The sequence below is a fragment of the Neomonachus schauinslandi genome, chromosome 10 (assembly GCF_002201575.2).
Source record: "Neomonachus schauinslandi chromosome 10, ASM220157v2, whole genome shotgun sequence".
In the NCBI taxonomy this organism is placed as follows: Eukaryota; Metazoa; Chordata; class Mammalia; order Carnivora; family Phocidae; genus Neomonachus; species Neomonachus schauinslandi.
In genome coordinates this window covers 19,696,150-19,723,257 of record NC_058412.1, presented here as the reverse complement: position 1 = coordinate 19,723,257, position 27,108 = coordinate 19,696,150, and the positions used below count along the sequence as shown (strand labels likewise).

General features: G+C 48.0%; 1 protein-coding gene across 1 annotated transcript in view; it reads right to left on the bottom strand.

The window, feature by feature from the left end:
* Positions 1-26,854, bottom strand: part of EFR3B (EFR3 homolog B) — a 47,912-nt gene extending 21,058 nt beyond the window's left edge. The window contains exons 1-4 of the mRNA XM_021697578.1: positions 26,809-26,854; positions 25,648-25,775; positions 16,989-17,139; positions 2,682-2,803 (exon numbers count right to left, since the gene is read on the bottom strand). Coding sequence (XP_021553253.1) covers positions 2,682-2,803; positions 16,989-17,139; positions 25,648-25,754 — 380 coding nt within the window. The 5' untranslated portion in view covers positions 25,755-25,775; positions 26,809-26,854. The remainder of the gene's footprint in view (positions 1-2,681; positions 2,804-16,988; positions 17,140-25,647; positions 25,776-26,808) is intronic.
* Between the last annotated feature and the right edge of the window lie 254 nt (positions 26,855-27,108).

Below are 27,108 nucleotides of genomic sequence, written 5' to 3'. Positions count from 1 at the left end.
GGACTCCAGGATCATGACCTGAGCTGAAGGCAGTCGCTTAACCAACTGAGCCACCCAGGCGCCCCGAGGCCTGCTTCTCTTATGGCTCCTTGTCATGGGCTCAGTGGAGGCCTACCTAAGAGCAAGGGGTCTGGGGAGTGTCTGAACCCAAGGGGACCACACACACACACACACACACACACACACACACACACACACCAGCATGCACTTATTTACAAGACCCAAGGGTTGTTCTTGGAAAGGGGCTCTGGGCTCTGCTGAGGCTGTGAATGAACAGGGGGATCTCAGGGAAAAGGGGTGCAGGGAGGCTGTGGAAGAGAGAGACAGAAAGAAAAAGGATGACTGATGCCAGAAACACCTGTCACCCTGGCAGGACTTCCTTTCAGGGTTGGCCAGTACTGTCTGTGGGTGCTAATGGCCCTGCCCAGTTGCCAGGAGCAAACGTCAGCCACCCGCCTCCCCATGTGCCACACTTCCCAATGTCACAACACAGGGCTGCCGGTGTCTGCTTCTCTGCCTTCCTCTCCACCACGTACTGTGTGTCTGTGTGTGATTGTGCACGTGCTATTGTGTATGTGGGTTTGTGTGTATGATTGTGCATGTGCTATTGCGTATGTGGGGGGTGTCTGTGTGTGTTTGTGTCTGTCTCCTTTGCTCCCCGCTGAAAGCTCAGCGCTGCCTGAGTGACCAGCCCCTGTTACGGCCACACCTGGCTCCAGTCCTGCACCTTCCCCAGCACCTGCTCCCGGACACGCCCCAACTGCTCCAGCCCCTTCTGTCTCTTTATAGCCCATCTGCAGTCAGGTGGCTACGGCGGGGCCAATGCTGGGGAGAGCACAAGGGCTCCTTCCTCCAGGGGCCCCCACTGCGCATCGGAGGCCCCGGGGTTGCCATCCTTCCAGAGTCCATGACTATTTTAAGAAACGGGGGCCTGGGGAGGCTTGGATACTGCCAACCGCTCACAGGGTGACCTGCCTTGGGGACGTTCCACAGGCTCACAGCTTTGGGAACCGGCTCCCTGTGGCACGGAGGGTTTCACTTCCAGTTCCTCCAACCCAGACCATCAGCTGTGGCGACAAGCGGTTGATCCGGACATGCAGGGCTCCCTGAGCCCGCTGTTGCACAAAATGTGGCAGGTGATGTACTGGGGTGATGAAGGAAAAAGCCAGTGGCTGAGTTCTGGAACAAACCGCTGGAGAGGTGGGCTGCTGTGGGCATGCTGGCCACGTGTCAAGCCTCCTCGCTCCGACTCCTCCTGCCCTCTCCCCTCTCTTCCCTTCTTCTTTCTTTGTCTCCTTTGAACATATTCTCCGGTTTCATATAGCCTCCCCGAGTTGATAACACACCCTTTGTGGGTAGAGACCCATTCCTAATCGTTTTGCGCTGAATCGTTCCATGACAAGACTCAGTGCAAAACACCGATTCATCGCTTCCTGGCCTGTGCACCACTCCATCGGTCTGATGCTGCGTCCCGCCTTATCTTCTGTTGGCATACATTCACGTAAATGCTTTGGGATTTTATTTGAGAAGTTTTCTTTCTATGTTGATAAGTGTGTTTCTGTGAGTTTAAGAACTTGATAAGTTTGAGTCTGTGAATGTAAAAGCGTATTCTGTAATTCAAGACATTTATCTGCAAGCATTCACTCTTGGCACCTGGCTGGCTCTGTCGGTAGAACGTTTGACCCTTAATCTCGGGGTTGTGAGTTTGAGCCCCACATTGGGCATAGAGATTACTTAAAAGAAATAAAATCTTAAAAAAAAAAAAAGAAAGCATTCATTCATTCACTCATTCATTCACTCCACAACTGTTTATTGAGCGCTTACTGGTCCCCAGGCGGTGCGGCAGGACCTGAGATGCAGCAATGAACAAAACGATGCCTCCTGGCCTCCCAGAGTTTACATTCTGCTGGGGGGACAGGCAATGAGTAAGAAAGAATAAGCATGTTTTGGAACGTGTCTGAAGGGGATTGTGCTATGGGGGGAAAACGGAGCAGGGCGAGGGAGAAGAGAAGTGGGTATGTGGGATGTTTAAGAGAAGGTGGTGTTGACCAGCAGTTATTTGAGCAAGGGCTTGCAGGGGGAGAGCAAGTGAGCTAGACAGATCTATGGAGGAAGCATTCCAGGCACAGGAACAGATGGTGCAAAGGTCCTGTGGCAGGAACGTCCTTGGTGTGTTTGTGGGGCAGTGAGGAGGCCTGTGTGGCTGGAGGGGAATGAGTTGGGGGGAGTGTGGAGGAGACAAAGTCAGGATGCCAGCAGAGATCAGCCAGTGTGAAGCCTTGGGCTTTTTATCGGCAGGTAAATATTGTGATGGATAGTCGTGAGTGGGTGTGTTTCTGGGGGTGTATAAATGCACATACTCCTGAACGAAAAAGCACAGGGGTGTGCATGTGTGTATATGTGTGCTGTCGCTGACTCTGAAATTTGGTTCCCGGGACCATTACCTTTCATCTGCTCCTATTTTGTGCCCCAGAAGATTTTCCTTTGAAAGCACATGCTGGGAGCCCAGCTCTGCCCACTTGCCCACCTGTGTCCTGCCAGATGTTCTTTCCTCCCCAGCAACGTCAGAGCAGAGGTAAACGCTGATGAGGTCAGACCGTGCACTCTGGGTTGGGAACTCAGTAAGACCCGTCGACACTTTTGCCATTAGCCGAGTGGGCCCCCCGGCCTCCCCTACTCACTTGGTCTTGATTTCCATGTCATCGTGGCTGGAGTGGCACATTTCACTGAAGCGGGACACAAAGAAGTCGTAGCTCCGGTGATAAGATGGGGTGTCCTCTTCGATGTTGGCAAACTTCACAAACTGCCCGGGAGGAGGGAGAGAAGTACAGGTGAGAGGTGACCCACTGTGCTCTTCACCTTCGGGCTCAGGGCTCTGGGACTTGCCATCCTGAGGCCCCCTGCCCTAGTAAAGCCATGGGACATACACACCTGGGAGCCATGCATTCCAGGACATGGCTCTGCTCCCCACAGCACACCCAGTCTCCATGCTTCTATGGGTTCCAAATCCTGCTCGCCCTTCCCATCTACACTACACGACTGGACCCCGTGGCCCTTTTCAGCCCTTCCCTGCTGAGGTGAGCAGAGGATGGAACAGGTGAAGACAGGGGACTCTCTTAAGCTCCTGCCCCTTTCCATGCCCAGAGCTGCACCAAACACACAGAGGTGGGAGGCAGTTAGAGATCCACTGAAACAGCCAAAGCCAACATCAAACCGTATCTCAACACTTTAGAATGAATTCTGGGAAACAGGAACAAATCTGAAATTTGATTTAAAAATGTAATTCCATTTTATTGTTTAAAATTATTCATTAATTTATTTTTAAAGATTTTATTTATTTATTTGAGAGAGAGAGAGAGAGCAGGAGCAGGGGTGGGGAGGGACAGAGGGAGAAGGAGAAGCAGACTCCCCACTGAGCGGGAGCCTGACACTGGGTTCGATCCCAGGACCCTTAGATCATGACCTGAGCCGAAGGCAGACGCTTAACCAACTTAACCGACTGAGCCACCCAGGCGCCCCTGTTGTTTAAAATTTGAGCACATTTTTTAAAGTTTGCCGGTTCAGTTCTGTTAAGTCTGGCTCAGCATTATCAGCTGCTGGATTCCTTCTGCCACCAGGCTGCACATTTGCAATTCTAAATAGGGACTTAATTTCAGTGGAATCCCACAGAGAAGCAAGAATCACGGACTAAGTAGAGTTAAATTGCTAAAAATTAAGTATAAGTCTTAGAGGTTGTTTTGCTTAATGTTATAAATTTAGTACTGAAAACAACTCAAAAGATTACCCTTATAATAAAATCTATTCTCCATTATTCTGTCATGTAGTTATTTAATTTTTATAAACATTTGTTGGTTCTAAAAGGATATGCTATTATTTCTAAAATTATCTAGTTAATGCATTCATAATATTCATTACCAATTGCCAATCTGTTTCTCTATTTAACTACTCAAAATCTGTTAACTTTTTCTGGATGACAATTAGCAGCTTCCACCAACATCATTAATTATTCTTTCACTAATAGATATACATTTATTTTCTGCTGACTGATAGATTCTCTACGTACAAAGCAGATGAGGAGATCCTTCTTTCCAAGTTAACATCTAAAATGTATACATCCTTTTGGAAGTGAATATTCTGATATTAGCAATAAATCCAAAGGACACTGCTTGTATTATTGATGGGGTTCTGCAGAAGAGGCAAAGCGGTAATCCGTGTGATCATAAGATCATTGATTAGACATAAAGTTCAGGAATTCTAGAAACAACAATAAAGTCAGCCTTCGGCTGCGTGAACTTCTTAAGCCCTGCAAAGGTTAGAACACAGAGGTAGGCTGATACGGAGGCTAAAGAGAAGTTTGGGCTCACTGCTGCTCTTACTGACTGACAGGATGATCCCAGGCTGCACTGCCCTCCCCACGGCTGAAACCTGGGGTGTCAGGGTGTCCATCTACTCAAAGGGCACATGCCACAGATCTACCTGTCATTGGCAGTGTGACTTCTGAGTGGGACATTTAACTTCTCTTATGGTTTGGTTTTCCCACGTGTAAAATAAATACTGGCAGTCATCATTCACTAAGAGTCTTAATTTTTTAAAAAAGATTAAAACAATTTATTTGAGAGAGACAGGGAGAGATCGCAAGCATGTGCGCACAAGAGCTGGGGCAGGGGGAGTGGGAGAGGGAGAAGCAGGCTTCCCGCTGAGCAGGGAGCCCGATGTGGGACTCGATCTCAGGGTCCTGAGATCATGACCGAGCCGAAGGCAGACTGAGCCACCCAGGCGCCCCTTAATTTTTTTATACTGTATGTACTTCACATATGATGAGGCAGCTTAAAATAAGCAATCTGAGTGTATGCAAGAGAATATGCATTTAAAATTATTAAAACAAGACTGAAAAAAAGCGACCATAATAAAGAGGGAGAAATAGTCAAAGATTTTGTCTCTAACATATACTGACTGTGTAGACTCAGAGGGATGTCAGGAGGATGAATATGCCCAGACCTCATGTTCACTGGTTTGGGAGTTTGGGGGGTGGCAGTGAGGAATGTGTGGAAGCTCACACATGTCGGGTGCTACCCTAAGCATTTTACACACCTCATCTCTTCTTAGAAGGACTCTAAGAGAGAGAGAGATTATGGGACAACAGAGCCACAGGGCTCAGTAACTACGCGGATTTGCACCACCAGCCCCAGACATGCTGAGTCACTCCTGGAGGAGGCCCAGGGGTTTACCCTGTAGCACGGTCAGTCCCAGGAGACCCGATGGGACGGTCCCCATTCGAGAAACCCTGCCGGTCACTGACCGACAACCTGGCCTCCCATCTCTGCGCACCAACCCCCTCTCCGGACACGGACGCTTCTCTGAACCAATACCTGATCTCTGTGCAATGTGACATCAAGTACCCCTGCACTTTCAGCCTTGACTTTCCTCTTCTTCTAAACGCAGCGAAGCCATGAGCAGGCCCGACCGCCGGTCAGGGGCACGGCCTGAGCGCTCGCTCACGCCCAGTGTTGTTAAGACTGGCCATTACCCGTGCTGTCCAGGTTGCTGAATATTTTGACTAGTACCCACTGGCTGTAAGGTTAGAATTGAGATTACAATCAATTTTTAAAAACCAAAAATTCTGTGACGGCCACTCTGGTAACACAGGATAGAAAACAGTCATGGGGATTCCTTTTCTACAACCAGGGGTGGCCTTTCTCTAGTTTCTTCTGAATCTGTGCCCACAGGGCCAGCCCCAGCTGTTAACTGCACTGGAAAATGCCCTCATTCTTCTCTTCTGTGACTGTCTGCGTCCTTGGATTTTTACTCTTCTGCACTCTTCCTCCCTGGAAATTTAGGTCTGAGTCTTCTCAGATTTTGCTTTTGACATGGGCGTCCTTCCATTTAAGGAGACAGTGGTTCCCACCCCCTGCACTGCCGGGGCCACAGCTGGACGGCCACCTCCTCTCTCTGCCTCTCGTCCCCCGTGTGACTGTGGACAAGTTGTGAAACTTCCGAGCCACTGAATCGTCATCGGTGACGTAGGGACACTAGGACCTATGTCACAGGGCGGTCATCAGGACTAAAGGCGGGGACGTATGCCGAGTGACTAGCACAGTGCCTGGCTAGCTCAGGAAACAGTGCTGCAGGGACCATGGTGATGGTGGCCAATTGTGGTCTGGTCCATCAGCTCCAGGACTAGGCAGCGTGACCCCTGACCTTTCATTTCACCAACACAGGCCTGGCCAGGCGATCATAGAGGAGGAGCCCAGGTGGGCAGCGTGGACCGTGCAGGCAACACACCTCAAATGTGATGCCTGGGGGTGTGGAGAGAGGGACACTAGTTTTCGCCACCCCCCCCCACCCCCCCCGCCCCCGGGCAAACTGGTGGCTGAGGGTGGGAGTGAGGACCGCAGCAGAGGGCAGGGGGGTGGGGGTGGGGATGGCCATGCCCCGCGAGGCACCATTCAGGGGCTGAGGTCATGTAGTGCAATAGGGAAGGACAGAGCACAGCACCGAGAGGCAAGCGGGTGGGACCATGGGATAGCCAGCAGCCATCCCTGCAAGACCAGGGACAGACTGGCCGAACATTCGCTTTCTTCTCTTTAAAATGTGCATATCGGGGCGCTTGGGTGGCTCAGTTGTTAAGCGTCTGCCTTCCACTCAGGTCATGATCCCAGGGTCCTGGGATCAAGCCCCACATCAGGCTCCCTGCTCGGCGGGAAGCCTGCTTCTCCCTCTCCTACTCCCACTGCTTGTGTTCCCTCTCTCGCTGTCTCTCTCTCTCTCTCTGTCAAATAAATAAATAAAATCTTAAAAAAAAAATAAATAAATAAAATGCGCACATCATCTCCTAGGAATGTGAGTAAATTAGAGATAATTAAGGAAAGCTCCCCAAGTTCCTGGAAAAACAGGAACTCTGTGTATCCAAGTTTTAATATTAGCAAGGTTCTTATTTCTAAGAGGCTTAAACTTTTTTTAAGAGGTGGGGGAAGGGCAGAGGGAGAGAGAGAATCTTAAGCAGGCTCTACACCCAGTGCAGAGCCTGATGCAGGGCTTGATCCCACGACCAGGAGATCATGACCTGAGCCGAAATCAGGAGTTGGATGCTTAACTGACTGAGCCACCCAGGCATCCCGAGGCTTAAACTTTTTATGGGTCCTAAGGATTCAGCAGCACACCGTCATCGAACGAGTGCTTGCTGGGGCAGCGTACGAATACATTGAAGACACCACTCAACAACCTGTGGTCTGTTCTTCGCATGTCCGAGACTCTGCTCATTGCACTTTGTCATCCCACCTGACCAGAAAAACACATTTCAAATATGGTTGTGGTGAAGCTTGTTTGCTTTGGTTTAACTCGTACCTTGTTCTTTTGGAAGTCAAAATATTCAAAAGGCATGGGCCCCAGAAAAAGCTATTTATAGAAAGGAATTTGTATCAGGTGGAGCCACACCAGGCCCAGCCCATCTTTACTGCTGGACGTGGATGGGAGTGATACGCAAAAGCAGCAGCTAACACCTATATTCTAAGTCGTAACAACATTAAATATTTCTATGGCACCTGCAGTATTTCTGTGGCACCTCACACATCCTCTGAGTTCCCTGGGGCTGCATCACGCCCGCCTCTGCCTCTGTCTTCACACTGTTTTCTCCTCTGTGTCAAATCTCCTTCCTCTCTCTCTCTTATAAGACCCTTGTGACTGCACTTAAGGCCCACGGGGCTAATCCGGGATAACCTCTCCATTTCATGATCCTTAGCTTACTCATATCTGCAGAGACCCTGTCCCCATACAAAGTGATGTTCACAGGTTCCAGGGATTGGCACATGGACATCTTTTGGGGGGGGGGGCATTTTTCAGCCTACCAAAACATGCGTTATCTGATGTAATTCTTGGCAAACCAGTGAGTTTTGCAGGATCTGTGTTGCTCCCATTGTGAAGATAAGGACACCGAGGCTCTAAGGGAGCACAGGTGAATTATTTCAGGTCAACCAGCTGTGGTAGGTGGGCCTGAAACTTGGGAATTCTGATACTCTCATGCTCTTTGCCCTCTACCAGTGGTTTTTAAAAAAATTTTAACGTGCATTGGAATGACTTGGGGAGCTTGTGGAAAATGCAGAATTCTGAGCCACCCCAGGACTGGTGAACACAACTATCTGGGGTGTAGGGCCCAGGTATCTGCATTCTGAAAAGCCATCCCCTAGGCAACTTCCAGCCTGGAGGTTCTGGGGCAGCGGGTCTATAGACCCTATGTCCTTTGTCCCTTTACTGGCAAGCTGGACCAGTAGCTCTGGAAATGTTCCCAGTCAGGCTGGGAAGGAGACCGCTTATGCAGGATGCTGGCAAAATGTTGGTAATGGAGGTCAGCAAGGCTGGATAGATGGCCATCTCCTTTGAAGACCACCTCCTTTGAACTAAAGTGGTTCGGGGTTAAACCAAGGGTTGGATAGGTGACTGGGCCTTGGCTCCATCTCTGGGGCCCCAAACGGCCTGGGAGGGGGGTGGGCCGCAGCTGCCAACCATTCCATTCCCATGTTCGCCGGGACTCTTGCTCTGTTAGGAGGTCTGGTGATGAGACTGCACTTGCTGCCCATCCTGAACCTCCCATACAGAGGGTATGTGCCCTGTTTATTACATTATGGGTCATGTAAAATAGATAACTTTTTGTTACCAGGATATCTGAGTGTCCCTAGGAACCCTTGGTGTGATAGCTTGATAAAAGGAGCTTCCTTCCCTCGAGTCTGAAAGTATAACTGCTCAGACACGCCAGCCCCAATGGCCTGGTCAGGGAGTGTTGACCTATGGAGTCCCCAAGGGACACCTCCTAGAGAGCCCACCCCAAGCTGCTCCTGAGGCTTCCAGAGGCTGACAGGAACCTTTGGTAATTGTGGTTCAGAGGGTCAAATTGGGGTGCTTCATGGGGAACCTGGTCAAGGCCCCACACCCACTGAGGAAGTCCACCAAGACCTGGCAGACATGGGGTTGGAACACTAGGGCTTCATGTGAGGAAAGCCTCCATTCCTCTTATGAGAGACAGTAGAGGGCTACGGTTATAGAAGGGGTCTGGAGCCAGACTGCATTGCTGAGTCCCTCTGCCTCCACTTACAAAGCTTGTCTGCAGCAAGTTACTCAAGTTTTTTGTGCCTCAGTTACCCCATCTGTAAAATGGGGCTAATAAAGGCAGTTTGTCTCAGCAGCTTGGTATGAATAGCCCATCCCAATTGACAGTTGCAGCCTCATTTCCCCTCCCAGAGCATTTTTGGCTTGCTATGAACACTCCCTGGATTCTCACTGGGTCCATTTACCTGTGTGGCTGGTCACTATCTTTTAAAATGCATGATACAGCAGGGACTTCCTGTCTGCTTTGCTCCCATTATTGCTAATTCATACCGTACAAATGGCTTTTGTTAAAATGCTACTTGCCTAGTGAATAAGATTGTGAAATAATAAAGCTGGGTTTATTTTTGGTTTTATTTTTTTAAGATATAGTAATGATGAGGAAGGTCTCCATAGCAACAAACTGAAGATTCTTTTTTTTTTTTTTTAAGATTTATTTATTTATTTGAGAGTGAGGGAGCGAGTGAGAGAGAGAGAGAGCATGAGCAGGGGGAGGAGGGGCAGAGGGAGAAGGAGAAGCAGACTCCCCTGCTGAGCAAGGAGCCCCACACGGGGCTTGATCACAACCGACCGGAGCTGAAGGCAGACACTCAACCGACTGAGCCCCCCAGGCGCCCCCAAATTGAAGATTCTGAACATGTGACACTTCAAAGGCCTCAGGCACCACTAGGGCCACCCTTTCAAGATCAAAGTTTCAGCTCTTTATACACAACAAAGGGTGCCAGGCTTGCTGGGGCAGATCACCGACCCTCCTTGGCACGGGCAGGCGGGAGCCGCAGTGATGTGAATACTGAGGGTTCCTAGGGGCCTGAGTTAATAAAGGGAAAGCAATCTCCAAATACTGACATTGTAAAAACATCTCTCCCCTGGTGTGGAAAATGGAAGCTGAGCTGGTTGGCCTCACTTCTGTGCCAACTGAGTGTCTCCACGCAGAAGTTAACCTTTCCCTCCTGTACAGATGAGCCTTCTGAGCCGCATGACTATCTGCCGTCAAGGACAGAACCGCAGTCTAAAATGCTGGGCACAGACAGAACCCCAGCTCTCCCCTGGGCCTAGGACTGCAGACTGCCTCGCTGTGTTCACCTCCACCAGGAGAAACGGGAACAGCTTCTCAGCTTCACTGAGACAAATCCTAGCTGGGAAGCAGATCCTGTACATTGCATGGGTTTGACTGTAACACCCCCTGCCCGGTCCTCCAGCTGCCTCTTGTTGATAACAACTTCCGGGAGCGCTTTTCACTAAAGCCAGAGAACCAGTTCCACTGTGATGTGATCAGGTCCTGCCAACGCCAGCCGAGGCACGGTCATTCCCTAGACCTAGGACATCTTCTCCTGTCTACCCACATAATGCCGTCTCCTTTTCAAGATTCTTTGCAAAACCGACACGTTTTTAAGGTCTCTTGGGAAAGCCTGGCCCTTGCTGCCCAAGAAAGTGATCCCTCCAGCCCCGAGCAGCCCCACGTGCTGGCCTGGTCAACACAGTCCCAGGGAAGTACGAGCTGCCTCTGTTCTAGAATCCCCGTGGTTTGCTGGTGCTGACCCCCACACCGTGACCTAAGCTGTGCACCATGCAGCTGACCTCATAACTCTGACTTGATCCACCTCCAAAGAGCCCACTTCTATCTAGCTCATGGGTTTCTAGCAGTGGTTTCTGCCCTGGTGTTGGATGGGGGAGCATTTCCAGCCTACAGATGACAGTCAAAACCACAAGAGCTGATGAATTGTCCAGGGGGAGCATACAGAATGAGAAGATGAGGCATCAACCGTGGAGACCACAGACATTTCAGGGGCACACGGAGGAAGAGAATCATTGCAGGAAACTGTTCATTTCCGATTGCTGCTGTAATAAATTACCACAATTTAGTGGCGTAAAGCAACACACATTTATTATCAGTGGTTCTGGAGATCAGAAGTCTAAAATGGGTCTGCAAGGCTGTGTGCATTCTGGAGGCTTCATGGGAGCATTTCTTTGCCTTTTTAGCTTCCAGAAGCCACCTACATCCTTTGGCCCATGGCCCCCTTCCTCCACCTTCAGGCCAGCAGAGTAGCATTTCAAATCTTTCTCTCTGCTTCCATCATCATTCACCTTCTGTCTGACTCTGACCCCCTGTCTCCCGCCTATAACCATCGGACCCACCTGGAGAATCCAGGAGAACCTCTCCATCCCAAGATCCTCAACCTGATCATATCTGCAAGTCCCTTTTGTCATTTCAGGTAGCATTCCCGGGTTCCAGGGATTAGAACGTGGACATTCTTGGGGGTCCATTACTCAGTCAACCACAGGAGCTAAGAAGGATGAACCAGATGGGAAGAGCTGGGGTGACGGGGCCAGGGAAGTCAGGGGAGCCTGAAGAAGATGCAGTCAACAGGGAGAAGTGCTATCAAAGGTAAAATATCAGCTGAAAGATGAGTGGGGAGTGGGTTACTCGCCTGGTTTCCATAGATTTCTACTGGCAAAGACAAAATGTACTTTTTTTTTTTTTTGAAGATTTTATTTATTTATTTGACAGAGAGAGACACAGTGAGAACAGGATCAGAAGCAGGGGGAGAGGGAGAGAGAGAAACAGGCTTCCCGTGGAGCAGGGAGCCCAATGCGGGGCTCGATCCCAGGACCCTGGGATCATGACCTGAGCCGAAGGCAGACGCTTAACGACTGAGCCACCCAGGCGCCCCCAAAATGTACTTTTAAAATGGAGAGAACTGGCTGACACCACCTTAACCTGGGATGGCATCCATAAAAAAGTGAGACCCCAGACATTTGTGTTCCTGTTATTATTCCGGTTTGCAGGAATTCCAGGCAGCAGGAGATCAAAAGAAACAGTGCCATAAGCAAGTAACCAGACAAACCCAGAATGTGCGGCCTTCCACAGAGCAACTAACCTGGTCTCTCCAAAAAGTCAGTGTCGTGAAAAGCAAAGCTGGGCAGGAGAGGGCTGGGGACAGGCAAAGAGCTACAGAAGACCACGTGAGTGCATCATCTTTACTGAATTCGGAGGATTTGACCGATAGCAATAAAAGACAATTTGGGGACTATTAGGGAAATTTGGATTTGCACTAACTGTTAAAAAAACATCAGGGAATGATTGTTCATTTTGTCAGGTGAGCTAAAGGTATTTTGCAGTTATGTAGAACGTATTGTTTTTTCTTGTGAGTTTGTTTACTGACTTTGTTTATATTGACACTGGAAGAGACAGGAACTTGCATGTCCACTGAGGGAAGGAACCAGAGAAGGGGAGGATAAAGAACCTGGAGGAGAGAGAGAATGGATGGAGGAAGGCCCCTGACCAGATGGTACTCTTCTGGGGAGGAAGGTGGACACGGGAAGTTGTCCACCTATTTCCTCAGGGACAGAAGAAGGCAAAGCTGCCTCTGACACCGAGGAAGCCAATATGGGAGGGAATTTGAGGAGAAAAAAGGAAGGTTTGTAGAGACCACGGAGAAGGTAAGTAAGGGCGGTGGCCAAAAATATGGACTAAGGAGCCACCCTGAAAGCCCAAATAAAATTGTGCAGCATCTATCTGCAGAGTCCCCAACCCACACATCTTGTGGTTTTGGGAGGCACTTCCCTGAACCAGGCCATTCGGGTGGGGAGGGCAGTGTCGCCAAGGGACAGGGAGGCAAAGGCAGGTGGAGGGCGATGGCTCGCACCGGGTCCAGGAGGGAGTCAAAGAAAGGGAGCACCCGTGGCAGCCGAACCTGGGAGAGAAAGGAGGGCATCCTGGAGGTGAGGTCTGGAGGGGACCGGTGGGAGGGCAAGACGGGAAGGACGGGACACAGACAAGTTCCAGCGGGAAATCTGTTTTCCTGGAGGGAGAAGGCTCTGGGCTCCTGCATCCGTCCAGCTCCGGGAAGGAAGCCGCCCTTCCCTGCAGCGCCTCCGAGAGCCTGACCTAAGGCGGTGGTTCAGCGAAAACACAAGCACCTCTGCCATCGACCTTGGGCTGCTTAGAGCTGAAAGTGCGGTTTTATTTTTATTTTTACTTATTTGAGAAAGAGAGAGTGATGGAGAGAAAGCACAAGCAGGGGGAGGGGCAGAGGCAGAGGGAGAAGCAGACTCCCCACTGAGCAGGGAGTCTGACTAGGGGCTCTAGGGACTCAATCCCAGGACCCTGGGATTATGAACTGAGTCAAAGGCAGACGCTTAACCGACTAAGCCACCCAGGCGCTCCTGAAAGTGTGGTTTTAAAAAATTCAGGGAAAATTCACAAAACCTAAAGTTAACCCTCTTAAAGTGCACAATTCAGTGGCGTTTAATACGTTCACATTTTGCAGCGAAAGCATTTCATCATCCTCAAAGGAACCCCAGTACCCACTAAGCACTCACACCCTCTCCCCGCTTCCCCAGCCCTGGGCAACCACTACGCTGCTTCCTGCATCTGTGAATTTACAGAGACTGGACATCTCATCTAAATGGAATCACATGCTACGTGATCCTTTGGGTTGTCTCCATCTTTTGGCTGTGGCAGATATGTTTCCGTGACCATTTGTGTCCAAGTATTTGTTTGAGTACCTGTTTTCAGTTCTTTGGGGGTATTCACTAGGAAGAATTGCTGCTGAGTCATCTGGTAATTCTGTTTAACTTTGAGGAACCACTTAACTGTTTTCCACAGTACCTACACCATTGTACTTTTCACTAGCAATGTATGAGGGTTTCAGTTTCTACACATTCTTGCCAACACTTGTCATTTATAGTTTTTTTTTTTTTTTTATGGTCATCCTAGTGGCTGTGAGTTGGTATCTCACTGCGATTCGGGCTTGTATTTCCCTAATGATTAGTGATGTTGAGCATCTTTTCTTTTTTTTTTTTTTAAAGATTTTATTTATTTATTTGACAGAGAGAGACACAGCGAGAGAAGGAACACAAGCAGGGGCAGTGGGAGAGGGAGAAGCAGGCTTCCCGCAGAGCTGGGAGCCCGATGCGGGGCTCGATCCCAGGACCCTGGGACCATGACCTGAGCCGAAGGCAGACGTTTAATGACTGAGCCACCCAGGCGCCCCTGTTGAGCATCTTTTCATATGCATCTTGGCCATCTGTGGATCTCCTTTGGAGAAATGTCTATTCAAATCCTGAACCATTTTTTAATTGGGTTGTCTTTCTGTTGTTGAGTTGTAAGAATTTCTCATACATTCTGCTTGTTGGACCCTTATCAGATATATGATTTGTAAATATCTTCTCGTGTTCTGTGGTTGCCTTTCACTTTTCTCTGTAGTGTCATTGGATGCGCAGAAGTTTTTAATTTGATAAAGTCCACTTGTCTGTTTTTTCTTTTGTTGTTTCTGCCTTTGATGTTGTACCTAAGAATCCATTGCCAAATCCTAGATCATGAACACATAATCCTATAATTTCTTTTAAGAGTTCTATAGTTTCAGCTCTTACATTTAGGTCTTTGTCTATTTTTAGTTAATTTTTGTATACGTTGTGATGCAGGGACAAAAGTGCAAACTGTAGTCCATGAATCTTCTTAAGAATTTACTATTTGTATACATTAGGTTAATACACTGGATTGGTCACATAGGGGACCTCGGCATTTTCAGATTTAATATTTTCAGTTTATCATCAGTGAGTGATCTCAAAAGGTCAGGACACATACTCACTTCACTGTCCCTGAGATACACATTTGGACCCATCAGGCAATAAGGCAGGAACACAAATGCAAATACCCAAACAAGTAAACTGAGCTTAGCTGGCCCTGGCTCCTCATCTTCTCCAGATTTTCCTGGCCACTCATCATCCTCCAAAACTCCGATATTCTCATTAAGGGCTTGAAAGCATCGCTTAGATTTTAAAAAATCACACTTTACTGCATGCAATGTGCAGGAGTGGTATTAGCAAATTTGGATTTTGTGACAAGTCTCAACACAACGTCATCCTTGTGGTGATCAAGTACAAGCTGGATGAACATCTATTAGGGATGAAGAAAGGAAGAAAGGAAGGAAGGGAGGAAGAGAGGAGCCCTGCACAGGTTTAAGGCTGCAGTGTGTCAGGGGTCCCCAAATCTGCTGCTTGCATCACATGGGAAGCTTCCTTTCTCTTTCTTTCTCTTTCCCCCTCTTTCCATGTCTTCCTGTTAATTTCCTAGCAGCAAAACCCTTTATCCAAACGAAAGGCTGCAAACTTCCATACAGGATCCCTTCTGGTCCTCCTCCCAGGTCTTCCTTTGCCCCCACGAGACCTCGAAGCCCCATGAAAACCAGTTGAAACACCTAGGCTAGACTCTCTAGGACCACATCAAGTGCCTGCAGGCTGGCAGTTCTAAGATGATGAGGAGCAAAAGAACAGCATTCTCTCGGAGGTTTGTGGAGGTCCCAGGCTTTGAGAGCTGGAAAGAGCATCTGGATGAGGGGTACCACTAGCAAAAGCTGCCTCCAAAGCTGGACTTTGAATCTATTGTAATTATGTGACTTCACTTACTCAGAATCGCTTGTCCTTAAATAACCTTCATGGTGTGCAGCACAGGAATCATGAGCTGACTCACTCCGTGCTGAGGCAGTGATTCGCTGTGATGGGGAATCTAGGAATTTGCAAGGCTGCAGTGAACAAAACACCTATCCTGGGCCTGGTCTGGCTGTGGGGAAAGGCAGTTCTGGCAGCCACCTGCTTTTGCGTTCCCCATGGGGAGAGGCCCTCTGGATGCATGACTGGCTTATTTTCCATTCAGATGTTCTCTCCTAGACTATAGTTATCTTAAACAGGACAAATGAAACAGAATTGAAAGCTGTTGCCGGGGCAACCTGACAAAAGACTTCACCCTCAGCTACTGTATATGTAATTTGTCAAAGGCAGCTGGTTTCCAGGGAGAGGAAAGGGAAAGCCACAGTTGCTAGTTTGGGGCCTGAAAATTAAAATTTAAAGACTCTCTTCTTCTGGGGAAATCAACTCAGGTAGAACAGGAAAGCAGTTGTGATCTGTGCGATAAAAATTCAGAAAAGCCCAGTTGGGAAGGTGAAGAGGGCACACACCTTTGACTTGTCTTTTGTGATGTCCGTCAAATAGGTGCCTTTCAGGGCTTTTAACACCAAGCTGCTCAGAGGCCTGGAGCTGAAAGTATGCCCCGAAGGGGAGGGAGGAGGACCAAGGGCAAGACGTTGAAGAAAGCCACCAGGATATTCGAGGATATAGAGATAAATATGAAGCAGGGAGTTTTTGACACATCACATTCGACATCCCCCCAAACCATAGCCTCTCGTGAGAGCAGCGCCTTGTAGGGAGACCAGCATTACAGAGCTTGGAGCAAGTTCAGTTGGCTCCCTGTATGGATGGAAAGACAGGTCCATAAAGGATAGCCCACTCAAGGTCAACCGGCGGGGCAAGGGCAGAACTAAGCCAGAAGCCCCATTTCCTGCTTCCCCGTGATCTTTCCACTTATCTGATGCCTCTGTCCTGTGGTTCTTTGAGAGAAGCACTAGCGGGACAGCTTTCAAAGTGTGCCCCATGGAGTCGGGGGCCAAGCTGTGAGGGCACAGGACACCCCCTGCCCTCAAAGGAATGGCTCCCTTTCCATCTATTTTTATATCCATTGGGGCCCCACTTAAAATTATTTCAGGGGGAAAAAAAATCCATGACTAAAAAACGTCTGAAGATCACCCGTCTAAAGATAAATACGGTAGATCGTGGTGGTGGTTGCACAACCTTGTGAATATATTAAAAAACCACTGAATCATATGCTTTACTATGGTGAATTTTATCTTTAAAATTTATTTTGTTTGTTATATATTTATTTAAGTTAAAAAACCAGATAGCCCTTTATTCATGCAAAGATGGACACAAAGATAAGAGGTGAGTTATACTTAGGGTCAGAATCCAAATAAGAATGGATTATAGCAAGGCTGACCCAGACGTCCTCCACGCCCACCCCCACCCCCGTCCTCCCCAGCCCCCAGGTGGCTCCTTACCGAGTTGGTGCCAAGGATCTGCAGGTTGGGCTTCTCCGACTCCAGCAGCTTGGCCACCATCTTGAGGAAACTCTCCACGAAGAGGTTGATGCTCTGGCAATGGCAGGCCATGAGCAACTGGTCCAGGGCCTCCATGGCAATGCACACGTACCTGGGGAAAGCAATACCGTCACTGGGTCTCACGCCCGTTCCACCCTCATTGCATGCCTGGGACAATTAGCATAGTGACCACCTGGCCAGCATCTGGGTGATGTCTGGACAGCCATTCCAACTAGTGCCCACTCCAGCCCAGCACCAAGAATCAGCAGGAACCAGCCTGGAGACCAGCTCTCCCTAGCCACTCATTCTACAGATGAAGAACATAAGGACAGACTAGGTGTACCATCTCATGAGTAGATACAAGCAGAAAGGATTGATGCTCGGAAGAGCAAATTCTGAACCCAAACCCAGTGAGATCAAAGAATTACTCGATCTGAGGTCAAGTATTTGTTGAGCACCCACGGGGGAAATACTCTGTCTTAGTGCGGGGGTGTAAGGAGGAAGAAGGCCTTCAACTCAAGGAGCCTAGAGTTAGATGGACAAGATAAAAACACAGATATCTCCTGTAAAGATGTCTGTAAAGGGATATCTGTAAAGGGAAGATAAGAAACACCACAAGAAAATCATGGAGGACTTCCCACAGAGTTCCAAAGAAGGAGAGAGATGGCTCTAGTGGGGAGAAAGAGAGAACTTTAGGAAGAATGTTTATGAAGAATCTGAGATGGGCCTGAGGACCAATCAACTGCAAAGGTTAAGGAATATAAAATCTGCAGGTATTGCATTTGAAGACCTTGGAAGTCCTATGATCATCACACAATATGGTTGATGGTATTACCATATTTAAGTGACACATACCATACCTAGGAAGCATCTGTACCTCACGGAGGATAAGATAAACACGGAATAAAATTATTATTTTTTCCTAATGAAGATGATTCTGAGGCCCTAACTACTTATTCCTTCTAAAGTCTAAAACCTGAGTGAATACCTTCAGAAACCAGAAATACGCAGCACCCAATGACGAGCGTACTAGATAGGTCAGCTCATCCCATTTCTTGACAACTAAATAAAAACTTCTTCATATTTTAAGCTAAACCCTAATAACTTTGTCCTTTATTCACAATTCTACTTTAGGGAGCAGTAAAAAACGGGCTACACCTTCTACCTGCCTGTCCTTCAACCACTTGAAAAGAGCAATCCCATTATTCTTGCTCTTCTCTTCTCCATGCTAAAAATACCCAATCCTTCCCAAACTAGCCTTCGCAGGACAACCCCTGATGATCCTGGCTGGTGGTTGTCTTCTTCAATGCCTCTCTTGAATCCCAAGAAAAAATGCCACGAATCAAATTCCTACTGAGAATTAGGAGTGCATGTCTGAGCCCAAACCCGACATGTGTTCCATGGTGGCCACACGAGCATGTGATCAGGTGAGGTACACCAAGAAGGGTACATGCCCCACTTACAAGGCACTTGCACACTAAAGAAAACAGAGTAGGGGCACCTGGATGTCTCAGTCAGTCGAGCATCTGACTCTTGATTTCAGTTCAGCTCATGATCTCAGGGTTGTGAGATCGAGCCCCGTGTTGGGCTCCGTGCTGTGTGGGCAGCCTGCTTAAGATTCTCTCTCTCCCTCTGCCTCTGCCCCTCCCCCCACTCTCTGTCTAAAGAAAAAGAAAGAAAGAAAAAGAAAACAGAGTAGATGTTCATTAGAAAAGGTTATTGCTTAACTTCTAATGAAGAAGCTGCTGCAAATCTGTCCAACGTCATTCTAGTTGAAATTTTTGTAATTTTCTTTAGGGAGTTAGGTTTCTAAGGCAGAATGCTAGACGTCTCCCCTGGAATCTCTTTCCCTCCTTTTCCCTCGTAATTTGGAATTTTAGGGGGGCTTGTGGCTGCTCACGGGGATCAGTTCCCAGACCCTCTTGCTGCTAGCTGAGGCCACGTGACTAAAATGTTGCCATTAAAATGAGGGAAAGTGAGGTGAACAACGTTGGCGTCACTTGCTTAGAAGACAGGATTGGCCTCCGTGTCCTCTCTTCCCCTCTTCCTGAGGTTGAGGAGTGGTAACAACTGGAGCAGGCATGGAAGTCCCTGGACGACCCTCACAGTGCAGAGCCCACATCGCCAGGCTGGAACAAAACCCCTTCCATATGGCTGGAGCCACGGTATTTTTACACAAATAACCCAGATACGTAATAATCAGGCTTAGGAGCACTTTGGAAACCCAGTGGTGCAAATAAAAGCGAATCCTGAGCAATCCAAAGCAAATCAGTGACCGACCTCATAGGAAGGTGAAGAAGAGCTGGAAGGGATTCTATCCTGTGACGGGGAGAGCATCACAAGACTCCACGGACTCGTGAATGCGCTCCCGTGCCCATTCCGGGGTGTCGATCCTTCTACTTGTTAAGCCAAACCATGTGGACTAGAAGAGTCCTTCTTGATACACAGAAATGCAGGACAGGTCAAGTGGGCAGAGAACTCCCAAACCTAACAGAGGTGCTGAGGAATCAGGTTAATGCCTCCAAGTCAAAAGCAAGTAGCAAAACACCCGTCTTAAAGCTTATGATAAAGCTGTCAGCGCAAGCTTTTAAAGTGTGAAAGCTGCCTGATGCTAGAAAGCCAGGTTCGTACGCCAGACATGTAATAAAGAATGAATTAAAGGATTTGTTCTCCTTTATGCCTCCGTCCCAATCATAAACATCTTTGAATGGTACGCAGATATTTGAAAAGCCTTTGATTAGCTAGTTGCTTTATCTTCTTTTTTAAAACAAAGTTTGGTTAAATGAAAAGAAATAGATAAAAGCTATGACTACAAGGTGCTTTCTGGAGGTACCACGAGGCCACAAGCCAAGGCTGCACGATGCCTCCTGGGGCAGCTGTTGGGTCTCAGGCATCGTGTGTCCAAACCGCCTCGCATCTGAGCCAGCTTTGCAAATCCAAACCTACAAAGTAACAGCAGTCATGGCGTCCCCTCAATGTTCTTTTTTTAAAGACATCAGATACCATTTCTTAGGTACCCTTGAGCTAACTTTTATACTGAGCAATCATAAGGAAAACAGCCTCCCTGCTCTGAAATTTTCCTATCCATTTTAATTTTTATTTTTTTAAAGATTTTATTTGTTTATTTGACAGAGAGAGAGGGAGTGAGAGCAGGAACACAAGCAGGGGGAGTGGGAGAGGGAAAGCAGGCTTCCTGCAGAGCAGGGAGGCCGATGCGGGGGCTCGATCCCAGGACCCTGGGATCATGACCTGAGCCGAAGGCAGACGCTTAATGACTGAGCCACCAAGGCGCCCCTTCCTATCCATTTTTAAAAAATGTTTGGTGAACTGAGTCTACTATTATTAAATTATTACTTAATATTATTAAGCACTATTAAATAGTCATCTCTGGGCATGTTTACAAAGGGATCAAGTCATGCTCTTATCTACAGAATGTCTTTCAAATACAAAGCCAGCCTTGGGTCTCTGAGCTCCTGGAGCAAACAGGAGCCCCCCCAGTCCCTGCTGGGGTGGGGGTGGGGATGAGTGGGGGGTGGTGCTGGCCTTGCTCTTCAGAGGCCATCAGCGTCACAGTCCAGGAAACCTGGACTGCTTGGGGGGCAGCCTGACTGGGGCCCTTCCAAAGGAGACACACTTTCCTTGCACACAAACCGGGCCACATTCGGGCAACCAAACACGGTGGGTGGGAAACGGGGGCAGGCAGAGTAGGATTCTCTTCTCTCATGAATCATCCCCAGCATCTTATGTATGAAGGGCTTCAACCTTGGTTCACAGAGTTTAAATGAGGGAAAGGAAGAGGTGGGGTGGGGTTTGGCAAGAGAAGAAACTAGAAGGCTTCCCAAATTCCAGAGTTTAGATCGCTGCTTTTTCCTTTTCCTGTAAAAAAAAAATCCCCAAAAATCCTAATAAGGAAAAACCATCTTTTGCTAACAAAATGACTGAATGAATAAAAAAATAAAATAAAAAGCAATTGGCTACTAACCAGGAGTGGAAATTTTGATGGGAAGTGAAAATTATGGTAGAAAGAGACACTGAAAAGTCAAGAAGTTTAAGGCCTACTTCTTTGAATATGCTATTCTTTCTTCCCCATGTTGGGCCCCAATACTAAGGATGGAAGGATTGTAATTATGAACTTGAATTTTTCCAAGTATCTTAGAAGGTTAGACGCTCTCTGTGTTGGTCCTACCTTACCATAACCTTCCCGGGTAGATCCTGTAGTTGGGCCCATACTTTCAAGGAAAATAGAGTGTGGGCTTCTCAGGATGATGGCTGCTCAACAGGACCACGGCCAGACGGGTTGGTCTCAGCAGAAATCTGATCTGGGCTCCGTGTCCTGGAAGGAGTCCAGTGTAGTAATAGGTCTGGGAAACTGAGCTGGCCTGAGTACTAGGAGCAGGATGAGGGGGAAGGGCAAGAGCAGGTACAGACGACAGCAGCAGGTGACAACCAAGGGTTGGATGTCCTCGTCGGGGTTCCCAGCAGGTGAGGAAGGCAGAACCCAAGGAATCTGGGATAGAATCAGGTTCATGGGCAGCAACCGACACCAGGAGAGGACACCTGACAGGTGATAACAACAGGAGCTCAGGGACAATGGCCAAGGCAGGAGGAGAGTTATAACAACTGAGGAAAATACACAGGGAATGAGGCAAGAAGTGTCTCCTATTGAAGTCTAGAATAGGCAGCTGGTTCTGCTTGTACACCTTGTGCTCAGTCAAGAGGCCCTGAGCTCCAGGAAAGGAGGAGCAGATGTATAGAGCTTGGGAACAGGGCAGGTTGGAGAGGAAAGGCTAAGTCAGAGATGAAGACCAGCAGGCTGGAGAGCGGGGACAGCTTTAGCAAGCCCAGTCACTGCCCAAGAATCACTCAAAGGTCAGTTGCCTTGACAAAGAACCTCTTATTCTAGGCAGTTGGAATGTACTTGGTCAGCCCCACTCCTGGACAGAAACTTCTGGGAACTCAGAAGTAGGGGCTGACCTCAGCCGAGGGAGGGGAAGAATGAACCTCCTTTTCTAGCAGGAATCTGCAATATCTCTGCCTGCAGGTTCAGCACCGTCCTCCAACCATGTTCAGGCTCCTTCTGGGAAATGTGGGTCTCTTAGGAGTCCTGCCAAATCAGCTCTGGGGCCACACTCCTCAAGGAGTAGCCCATCCTTCTTTGGCTTGGGCATCTCTACCCTCCAGGGCTCCAGGCACTGGGGAACCTGACAGAATCCAATCCAGCACTCTGTATGTGGTCAGAGCTCCGTGGTCACTGCCAACCGACCCTGAGTCTCACGAAGCACTCTCAGTAACCCCCTTGCTCTCCAGTGTCTAAGGTGTTCTAGCAGTTGGGCTGAACTGGAAGGAAAATGTACAAAGAAGGAGAAAAATAGGAGGAAATCTCACTTTTTGCTGCTTCGCACATCTCTGCCCAACATAGTTCGCGTCAATGAACAGTACCTCGGAATTCACACCTTAGCCTCTCTCTGTCCACATTTGGTTATCATCCCTGATGCTAAACACAGATAAAGGCCAACCCCCAAGTTCACGTCCATATAATCAAACCGTAAATACAGACACCTGCATGATGACAGGGAGACACAGCCCCTCAGACTTGTCTGCATGGGAATATTTTGCGCTTCCAAAGCTGCCATCAGGAACTCACTAATGACAAGGAAGATCATAATGATGTGCATAGCACTGCGCAGGGCAAGATGGGGCGGGCAAGGAGAGAGAATAGGAGATCAGATCTAACAGACTTTTCTTCTCCAAATGTTTATGATTAAAGCTTCCAGTGAGGCCTTCAAGGCTTTAAATACTTAGATGCTGCGAGGACTATTTTTAACAGAATGATACCAATTTTGAATTGCAGTTCTAAGGGCAGTGGAATGATCCTAATTGGCCTGTTAGCTATAGGACATTTTTATCGAGAGAACCATCACTGCAGAGAGGGCAGATAAAATTAGTATTAAATGTTTAATGTTATTGCTAGCATATTAGTTTTAGGTTCAATTTAGGATGAAGTCATTTTTACTTGCTTGAGCATGCTTTACAATATGTCAAGGCGATTTATATAATCAGCACGTAGTATATTTGTACCCTCTTTATCGAGCATGTAACTTAATTTTATTTTATAAAATAATGATAGAAATGTATTGTTTCCAGTCTTGCTGTTACTCGTAGGGATGGCTTGATTTCAGATTCGCGGGTGGGTCCTGCAGAGGTGGGAGGTCTATACCTTATCAGCACAATGCAAACCTTTTCACTCCAGTGCTCTCTCTGGCTTCCTCACCAGGAGGAAGGGAGCTTGGCAGGTGGTAGGGCTGCTGGGCCATGCCAGGGGCCCATGATGGGGATTGAGGGGAGACAGCACTGCCCCAGAGGCGTGAGGCTCAGAGAGCCAGGGGGTCCGTCTGGAGTGGATCTAGAGTAGGCACGGCAGGTGAGGCGGGCATGGCTGGGGGAGGCGGGCATGGCTGGGGGAGCCTGGCAAGTTAGGGGCAGGTTGTAGGAGTCAAGCTGAGGAGCTTGGATTTTATTCTAAAGGAGCCAGATCTGTGTTCTGAAGGTCATAGCTAGCAGTACTCGTCTGAGAGGACCAGAACAGGAGAGACGAAGCAGGGAGAGAATTTCTAATGTTGACATAATCTGGAGTCTGCTGCAGGATAAAGGAAGAAGCAGAGGAAATTACAAGATGGATGTATGGAGAACAGAAGCAACAGGACTTGGGAACAATTGCCCTAGGTCTACCCCGCCCTCCGCCCCATCAGCAATGCCGCCAAGGATGCCTTTGGGTTCTCTTATATTCAGCTTTGCTCCAAACTGGGGTGTGGGTAGGGCAGCAAACGCAGCAGGCCCACACACACAAAAACCCAACCACACGGCTCAAAAAATGAGCACTCTTAGCATTTATGGCATATTTGTTTTTACTATGTTTTCTAGGCATCGATATTTGTTGTTTATTTTTTAACTTGATTGTAAAACACTGCATATGTAATTACATATTCTATTTTTCATTTACTTAAGGCATTTTCATTATTATGGGGAAAGCATGTTTATAAAGATGCTTTCTATTGAATAGATAACATTTCACCAAGTGAGAAACATCGTAATTCACTAAACTATTTTCCTCTTATTGGACATTAATTTCCACTATTTCATTATTATAAAAAAGACCATAATGAACATCTCTGTGTGTAAAGCTAGTTTATATTTAAGATTGATTTCTTGGGATAGAAAAGTAGAAAAAGAATTTACTGGATCAAAGGGCATAAATGTTTTTGAAGACTTGACTTATATTTCAAAATCATGGTCTAAAAAGGTTCAATCAACTTGCACTTATTCTAGAAAAGTATGAAACCGCCCCTCATGTTGCCATTCTTTGGTTAGTACTAGAAATACTTTTTTTTATCAGTTTGCTAAGTGAAGATGGTATCTTAGTATTTCAAGCCACATCTTTGTTTATAAGTTTATTGACTATCATTATTTCTCCTTCCTCTTTCTGTGAGTTGGTTATTTGGGGCCCTGGCTTCACAAGTTTTAGTGACTCAGTTTCCCCACTCCAGCCCCACCATTTGTTATACGCTACTAATAGATGAGTTTGAATCTTTTGTCTTATTCTTTCAAAACACTTATTTTGGTTGTCTTTTAAATTTTGATGGCTTCTTTTTTGATGTCAAAATATTTAAATTTTCAAACAGTTAAATCTATTGATCCGTCATCTTCATTTAAGATTTCTTTTCTTTACTAAACATAGCAAGTCCTTTCCTCTCAGACTGATAAATATTTCATTTATGTGCATTTTTAATGGACAAATTACCCCTAACCTTGCCTTCTCACTAGAATGTAGATGGTTCCTCCCTCCTTTTTTTGTTTAATATTTATTGCTCGATTTTTTTTTTTTAATTAGAGAGAGAGGTGGGTGGAGCAGAGGAAGAGGGAGAGAGAGAATCCCAAGCAGGCCGTGTCCAGCCCGGAGCCTGACGTGAGGCTCGATCTCACGACCCTGAGATCATGACCTGAGCTGAAATCAAGAGTCGGACGCTTAGCCGACTGAGCCACCCAGGCGCCCCCTCTTCCTTGCTTTTTAAGACTGTAAGTTGCTTGGTTTGATGAGAATAATGGCAGATTTTGGACTAGATCAACTTTTCTTTTTTTTTTTAAGATTTTTTTAATTTATTCATTTGAGACACAGAGATACAGAGAGAGAGAGAGAACACGAGCAGGGGGAGAAGCAGGCTCCCCGCTGAGCAGGGAGCCCGATGCGGGGCTCGATCCCAGGACCCTGGGATCATGACCTGAGCCGAAGGCAGACGCTTAACCATCTGAGCCACCCAGGCGCCCCTAGACCAACTTTTCAAGGCCCTAGACTGTGGGTGAGGGCTTCTGGATAGACACACGAGGGGAAAATGGATGCTAAAAGAGGTGCTCCTAGGAAGCCAACATCCCCTTCTTCCTGCATCTTGGCAATGGCCTCAAATTTTACCTGCCATTGGAAGAAGCTCCCTCAGGCCCAGTCTCCCTTCTCCCTGTCTGTTCAATGACTAAGTCTACTATCATTTTCATAAAAGGACCCTATGTTTTGCCCTAAAAATATAACATCACTTCTGAAAGTATCTCTCTCACTTTCTCACACTCTTACCCATATCGATGACGACCCACATCACGTATGAGCCTCTCAGAGAGGTAGGCGCCAATTCGGTCCAGCTTCTCTGGAGCTGAGAGGGCGTAGAAGGTCAGCTTCTCCATGTTGGTCTTCACCAGGCCATCCTGTAAAAGACAGGCCATCATATCTCACCGTGACCATTCCATGGCTAGAAGGGTTCAAGTCTAAAGCTAAATAATATGTCAATTTAATCATCATTTTGCAGAGTGCCACTATGTATGTGACAAACCCCCCATGTGGGGTTAGGGATACAGAGATGATTAAAACATGGTTCCTGCCTCCAGGAACACACAGCTTAGCTCAGAGTGTGCCAGCTATAAATTAGAATACTGGTATAAATGTATATATTATGTATGTATGTATGTGGATACATGTGTACATGTATATATACATGAGTGTATATATGCACACGTGTATACGTGTGTGCGTGTGTGTGTGTGTGTGTGTGTGTGAATGACAAGGCTTCACTGAAAGCAACTCAGAATTAAAATGTGCTGGATATCTGGCACCAAGACATGAACAGGAAGAGAAGGCAGCTCAGCAGCAATTAGGGAATTCTCCAGAGGATGCTGGAAACGTGGCCTCCAACTGTCCATCAGGAAGACATCATTGATTTCCAGAGAGCAAGTCAAGAATATCAGATCCTGACATTTCCAAAATCACACAACCCGTAATGCAGCCTGAGCGGGGAGTGGCGGCCGGGAAGCCGAGAAGTCAGGCCTCCCGCGTGCACATACCCAGACACCTGGCAGATGCCAGAGGGAGCCACAGAGAAGACCTGGGCTCCTGAGCCAAAACCCGAGAAGGGCAGTGCTCACATGAAACAGCAGGGAAAGAGTACCATCAAGAGAGTTAGCAGTTCTAGGAACCATCGCTCAGAGAGACACGGGGGAGAAAGATGTCGCAGTGGTACGGCAAAGGCCCACAGTGTGCCAAAACCAACTTCCCGAGCCCCCTGCAGATCCTGACTCCAGACAGATCCAAATCTCCGCAGCCTGCAGGCCCCTGGCTGCCTCTCCCCACTGACCGGAGTCTGAGCGGGCCCACGGGTGAGGGGCCCGGGAGACCCGCCTTCCCCTTGCCGCCCTGGACAGGGTGAGACGGTGGGAGGTGATGCCGGGCAGAGGTGTGACCCACCTCGGGATCCTCCGGGAAGATGTTGTCAACCAGCCTTTTGTACCTGGGGCGTAGAGCGCCACAGCAACCACACACACCTAGGACAGCAAGAAGAAAAACCTGTGAGCGTGGCCTCCCAGGCAGGCTGGGGGGACCTGGGAACCAGGCTAAGGCGGCTCGTAAGGAACCAAACCCAGGCCAGGAAGCAGAAAGATCCCTCCCCTCGAGTGCCCTGGGGTGGCCGTCTCCCACCCCTTGCCCGCATCCCACACCTTTGCCCCTGGCGCTTCGCATCCTTTGCGGGGGGGGGGGGGGGGGGGG